This window comes from Penaeus monodon, chromosome 35 (genome assembly GCF_015228065.2).
Source record: "Penaeus monodon isolate SGIC_2016 chromosome 35, NSTDA_Pmon_1, whole genome shotgun sequence".
Lineage (NCBI taxonomy): Eukaryota > Metazoa > Arthropoda > Malacostraca > Decapoda > Penaeidae > Penaeus > Penaeus monodon.
In genome coordinates, this window is record NC_051420.1 from 26,318,540 (window position 1) to 26,325,676 (window position 7,137).

At 47.0% G+C, this 7,137-nt stretch overlaps 1 protein-coding gene across 1 annotated transcript in view; it reads left to right on the forward strand.

Moving 5' to 3' along the window:
- Nucleotides 1–6,431: 6,431 nt before the first annotated feature.
- The window catches only part of LOC119595144 (protein odd-skipped-like), a 993-nt gene continuing 287 nt past the window's right edge, over nt 6,432–7,137 (forward strand). The window contains exon 1 of the mRNA XM_037944316.1: nt 6,432–7,137. This exon is cut by the window's right edge and continues 287 nt beyond it. Coding sequence (XP_037800244.1) covers nt 6,466–7,137 — 672 coding nt within the window. The 5' untranslated portion in view covers nt 6,432–6,465.

Here is a 7,137-nt window from a genome sequence, read left to right on the forward strand (position 1 = left end):
CTGCATGTATTGCCTTTAATCTTGCTTATTTCTTTCCATACCTTACTCATGGGTGTCATGGAGTCCATTGATTCTGCTCAGGCATAAGATCTCTCCTGCCGTTTTCGAGTTATTATCTCATTGATCTTTTTACTAAAAACGGAAGATCCCTAGCCAAGTACGGGTTTTTCCCCACGTCACGTAGCTGACTTACTGTAGATCGTATGAGCCTTCTAAGAAGTTTTATTTCAGGGTCTTTGTTCAGTTGTTGTTCACGTCTACCTTTGGGGGATAAAGACCCGTGCTTGGCAGGGCTTTTAGGTGTAGTGAGTATGTGTTTGCCAATTGTTGACAGAGTTTCATTAAAGTGATCCAGGCTGGTAGGAGTAAAGTCTTCATACCAACAGGCAATTCTTTCAATGAATTCATCATGATATTTAGTAGCAAGGTGGTATCGAAGGCGTGGCTGGGATGGGGTTCTTTTGCAAAAAGGAAGGGTTATACTCAATGCCCAATGATCACTTACTAAGGATGGGATGACTCTCGTAGTGCTTGGTAGTGTGTACTGATTGTATAGAACTAGAGGGTCCAATTTTCCGCCCAGATAATGAGTTTTTTCTAAGGGGCATAATATGCATGGGGTCACTAGTACTTTGGAGATAATAATAATAAACCTTTTTGCCAATGGAACTTTTCTCGGAGCCTAGGAGAGGATGGCGAGCACTAAAATCCCCACATAATAAGACAGTGTCACTATGTATCATGCAGTCAGGAGGTTTAGGTACCACCTCAGTATCATGTGGATTATATACATTAATGATGGTGATAGATTTACTGTCAAGAAATATATTTAATACAAAGAGTGAGAGATGGAGGGAGGGAAGGAGGGAGGGAGGGAGGGAGGAAGGGAGGGAGAGGGAGGGGAGGGAGAAAGAGAGGGAGAGAGAGGGAGAGAGAGAGGGGGGGAAGGGAGAGGGAGAGGGAGAGAGAGAGAGAGAGAGAGAGAGAGAGAGAGAGAGAGAGAGAGAGAGAGAGAGACAGAGACAAAAACAGAGACAGACAGACAGACAGACAGACAGAGAGTTCCTGAAAAAGGTCCCGATACCAAATGCTACAGATGACCCCGACGCCCACCTCGCACCGCAATATTCACCATGTTTGAACGCGTAACTGAATCGATAATTGTGCTTCAGGTGAGTGATCACCCTTCATAATTAATGAGACTATCATAATCAACAGCAAATAGCCGTGGCAGGGAAAGGACCCTACTCACCACCCCCACCCCCATCAGGCGAAGTCATTGGTGATGATGATAATAATAATAATAATAATAATAATAATAATAATAATAATAATAATAATAATAATAATAATAATAATAATAATAATAATAATAATAAATCGGTTTATTGAATCTCATGCAGCCATGGGCTGAAAATATGCACAGAAATACCGATTAAGAGACAAACTATATATACATAAACATAAAAACAACAAACAACAAAATAAACTAACAATCTACAGGAAAATAACAACAAAAGAAGCAAAATAACCAAAGAAAAGAATAGGTGAGCTGGACCAGTAATTGTGGACATTGCTCGTAAAAGAGGTGTGGTGGGCGGCCCATTGACCAATGCTCGTTGATGAGTCGGACTAGAGTGGCTATTGCTCTGGTGGTAGTGGTCAGCACGGGGTCAGCACGCGGTGGCGTGGATGGCACAGCAATTTTAGGCCAAACTGCTGCAGTGAGGTTGAGTAGTGAGTGGCGAGGGAGGTGAGGCCTAGGGCAGCCAAGGCGCTCTTATAGTTGGTATAGACAGGGCCGAGAATGATCTTGGCTGCCCTTTTCTGTACCCTCTGGAGTTGTAGCAGCTAGGTGGCGGTGGGGCAGGGGACCAGGCGAGGTAGGAGTAGGTCAGTTTGGGCAGGATGGATAGCTTGTAGATATTGTAAAGCTCCAGAAGTGGGACACCAAGGGACTTGAGGCGACGCAGCATGTGAAGCCTGTACGAGGCAGACCTCATGATGTCTCTGACGTGCTGCATCCAGGAGAGCTTTTCGTTGATGGTGGGGCCGAGCAACTTGGTAGAACAGACTACGTCGAGCGGATTGGTGTCCAGTGTGAGGATGAGCGCAGGGGCGGGGTTGCTGGAGAAGTTGAGCTGCATCATGACCGACTTCTGACAGTTGATAGTGACGTGCTTTGCGGTGGTCCAGGTGATGAGGTTCTCAAGGGTGTGCTGGATGGCTGAGTGGTCAGGAAAGGGATTGTCAATGGCGGCGGCGATGGTCAAGTCATTCCCGTATCACCAACGATGCTCGGTGTCCAGCAGCGTGTCATTAATCATGATGAGGAAGCACAGGGACCCATTCTAGTTCCCTCGGGGACTCTGCGCGTGTGTGGCAGGAGGCTGGAAACTTGAGCCTTGCAAGCGCACCGCCTGTTGCCTGTTGAAGAGAAAGTCTGCCAGCCAGGGGATAAGGCACTCCCTGGTCCACCAGGTCGAAAGCTTTCTTGAAGTCTATGAAGATGCTGGTGACGGAGGATTTGCGCTTGTGGAGGTGGGCGTGGACGAAGTCGTGGAAATTGACGAGGCAGTGTGTAGTAGAGGAGGGGCGCATGTTGTCGAACTGTCAACGCTGGGCGCGAGGTCGCCGCTGACAAATCGAGGCAAAGTGGTCATTGAGAGCTTCTGCTGCTTCACTGGGGCTGAGGTTGCGGGTGCATGGACACGTGCACAGCCGATCTGCCGCACAGGTCCGAGAACAGGTGACCCCTCCTTCCCTTCCTACCCCCCCCCCCCACGCCCCACATTCCTCCATTCGTAATTACAAAGCAATCGTAGTGAGAGGAAGAAGAAGCAAAGAAACAAAGAGCACAATAGACCAATGGACATATTAGCTCACCCCACCCCCCCTCCTTCACCACCCGACCCAAGTCCTGATAAATATAATAAATATGTTGAAAATATTGGTGCGAGTAAGTCTTTCTCCATGTCATTGATGACTTGGCAGATGGTGATGACGATAACCAAGATGACATTATTATTAAAATAATAGGATGATGACAGTATCTTTAATAGAAATGAAGATGATAAAATGATGGTGATAATCACACACACATATGTATGTGTGTGTTTGTACATTTATATCTATCTGTCCATATATATATATATATATATATATATATATATATATATATATATATATATATATATATATATATATATATATGTGTGTGTGTGTGTGTGTGTGTGTGTGTGTGTGTGTGTGTGTGTGTGTGTGTGTGTGTGTGTGTGTGTGTGTGTAAAAGGTATGAATGAGAATGAATATCTTCACAATACAAGAGATGTATTTGACCGGTTTCGATTGTGTCTTCGTACGAAATATATGTATTTCTGACGAAGCCGCAATCGAAACCGGTCAAATACATCTCTTGTATTGTGAAGATATTAATTCTCATTCATACCTTTTCTACATCTGTCAATATAAATACAGTTCATCCGTATGGATGTATGTATATTATATATATATATATATATATATATATATATATTATAATATATATATATATATATATATATATATATATATGTGTATATATATATATATATATATATATATATATATATATATATATATATATATATATATATATATATATATATATATATATATATATATATATGTGTGTGTCTGTGCGTGTGTGTGTGTGTGTGTGGCCATCTATCTATATATATTATATATTCCAAACTTCGCATGATTCTGCTTAAATCCTTCCTTTCGCATCACGAGGCGCGGCATCTTACTCTCTCACAGTTGGTAACGAACTCAGACACCATTTGTCCCAAATACGAAAAAACAAACAGGTAAATATACCGCTTAAGTTAAGTTAAGCAAGTTTATTTACTACCCTGGCTATCTGCTCAGGCGTGGGCAATCGTGATTACAGTTTTACATATATTTGACATAGTACAGTATTCTGTGACTACTGTAATTGTACATGGTAAAATAAAAATATAAATCATACATCATACAAAAAAATATTACGTTGATATGCTTTTGCCACTGTGTTTACATAACACTGTTCTTTGTTTACGGCGTTTTACATAGAATTTAGGATATGTACGAGTATATCTTCCAATGTATCAGATGAAATGAAATATTCACATAGTTCTTTATACCTCATGTTAGGTGGTCTGAAAGGCTGTATCACATGACATTCCGAAATATAGTGCTTGAGCGTTCGCTTGTTTTCTTCGTTACACAGTCTACATCTAGATTCATCTGCACTTCTTGCACCGTGCAGTTGCCAGTTCTGTAACATATACTGGCAATAATCGCGTCACATTGTCTGGTTTGACTTCGGTGCCACCCATAGGAAGGCTTGCTATCTCTATATAGCTTCCAGGCCTTTGAGTGTTCGTCAGATCTACTAGTTCTTCCTTATGAGAACCTTTCAATATATGTGCAACCCTAGCAAAAGGCATCCCAAGACCTATGTTCATAGTATCCTTGCTGCAGGCTTCCTTCGTCAGTTTGCCTACGTGGTCGTGCTAGCGTGTGTCAACATGAGATGGTATCCATACAAATTGAATGTTGAAATTGCGCTCTATTGCATAAGCTACGTCACGCTTAATACCAACTCACCTGCTTTGAAAGAATTTAGTGTCCAAAGAGCACTTTGAGAGTCACGGAAAACTACTCCAGAGCCCCGAGACATTAAGAATTCTTTTGCAAGGAGTAAACCTGCCAACTCCGTTTGTGTAGTGCTGATCCAATTTTGCACTCTCATATGAACTTGATGTTGTAGTAAGCCATTTTTATATAAGGCGTAAGCACAACCAGCTTCGTATCCAGACTGTACGGAACCGTCAGCGTAACATTCATATACATCATCGCCCATAGATTCTGTGTGTTCCAGGATTGGGGTTGTAAAACCGTAGACTTAATCTCAGCTAAACCATTTACTTAGAACTGTGATAATCGATTTATCTGCGCTCACAACACAATAGATTGTGTTCATTATAATAAAAAATCATCACTGAAAACGTGAATTTGCAATGAAAAAAAAACAACAACAAAATTGCGAACACATAACTAAAACTCCAAATACCAAAAGCCAAAAACGATGTTTGAATAGCAAGCAATTCGGTTCAAGAAAAAAAAAAAATGAAAGAAAAGAGAAAGAGAGAAATAAAATATATACATCATCTTAGACGTGATAGAGAAATTTCGTGCTAAGAGACTACGCAGTTACTGGAGACCGTGTGACCTAAGAATCTTGAGATGTTTCTGAGACAAGACGTTTCCACGTACACTATCACTCGCCACTGGTCTAAAAAAAATATCTTGGTGGTGGCACTGGTTGTGGAAAGGGGGGTGGGGAGGAGAGAAGGAGGGAAGGGCAGAGAGAGCGAGAAACAGATAGTGTGAGAAAGAGAGACAGAAGAAGAAAGAGATCGGGATTAAACAGACTAATATACAGAGAGAGAGAGAGAGAGAGAGAGAGAGAGAGAGAGAGAGAGAGAGAGAGAGAGAGAGAGAGAGAGAGAGAGAGAGAGAGAGAGCGAGAGAGAGAGCGAGAGAGCGAGAGCAAGAGAGAGAGAGCGAGAGCAAAGAGCGAGAGAGCGAGAGCAAGAGAGAGAGAGCGAGAGCAAGAGCGAGAGAGCGAGAGCAAGAGAGAGAGAGCGAGGGCGCCGAGGCCGTTGTCTCATCCGCGCCCAGATGGCCGAGGCGAGTGTCACGCACAGGGCGGGGCCCATAATGACCGCGAGGGTGTTTAGGGTGACGGTTGAAGGGTGGGTGTTAAGGGTGATGACGGACAGCGAGTGTTGCGAGTGTGGGCTTGGTGAGAGGGGAAGCGGGAGGGGGAGGGAGGTGAGACAAGGTGAAGAAGGGAGGAATGGAGGAGGAGGAGGAGGAGAAGGAGGAGGAGAGGAGGGGGCAGAAGGATAAGGAGGGGAGGAATCATGCCTTATCAAGTTCATCAAGGTGCTGAGTCCGTGCACCCGAGACTGTGATAGGAGGCCCTGAAGTGGCCGGCTGCGGTGACTCAGCGTCGGGCGAGGCGGCGTCGGCGGGGAGGCCGAGCGCCGGGGGAGGGAGAGTAAATGTCGCTCCGAAGGTAAACAATTACACGAAGATATAACTATGTCGGCGAGCCCATAGCGGTGTGAGAAAATAGGAATTGGCCGGACCGCACACAGACCACAAGCCCAACGTGGGTAACCGTGGGTTTACTGCTCTCGCTCACCAGACACGCCCCCGCGTTCCACCGGCCGACTTCCGCTCCGCCTCCCCGGCTCCGGCCGACCAATCGCGCGGCTCGTTGGAAGAGACTCCTCCCTCCCTCCCTCTACCACCAGTAGCGCCGCTCCCCGCTGCTCCTCAGCAGCCAATTGGCTGCCTCTCTGCCTCCGGCACTTCCCACCCGTATAAAGCGCGCGCGGCGGCCAACCGAGGTACATTCTGTGTTTGGTGACGATGGAGAGCTCAACCATGGTGGCGTCTCCCCCGACCGCGTCCAGCGTCAGTGCTAAGTTTACTCCGGGTGCCTTAGGCTCGGCCTTCACCCCTCTGTCGCGAGTGCCCCCAGCCTTCCCTCTGCTGCAGTCGCTGCCGTTCCTCCCCTCCGCAGTCACCGCCAGTGGCAAGCCGACAGCGCCCTTGGGAGTGGACCCTCGTGTGATGGGAATGCTGCAGAGCTACGGGTCCCTGGGACAGCTGCCGTGGGCCGCCCTGGGCGCCAGCGGCGACCTGGCCCTCAACCGCCTGCTCCTGACCCCCGGAGGCCGCCTGAGCCGCCCCAAGAAGCGCTACATCTGCAAGTATTGTCAGCGGGAGTTTACCAAGAGTTACAACTTGCTGATCCACGAGCGAACCCACACGGACGAGCGCCCCTTCCCGTGCGACATCTGCGGCAAGGCCTTCAGGAGGCAGGACCACCTCCGCGACCACAAGTACATCCACAGCAAGGAGAAGCCCTTCAAGTGCGACGTGTGCGCCAAGGGCTTCTGCCAGGCGCGCACGCTCGCCGTGCACAAGGCCCAGCACGCCCACGACGGCCCCGTGGCAGCGCCCGCGCCCGCCCACGCTCCCTCCTCGCCCGCGTCCTCGCCGCCCGCGCTCCCCCCCGCGTGCCACGGGCGCCCCCAG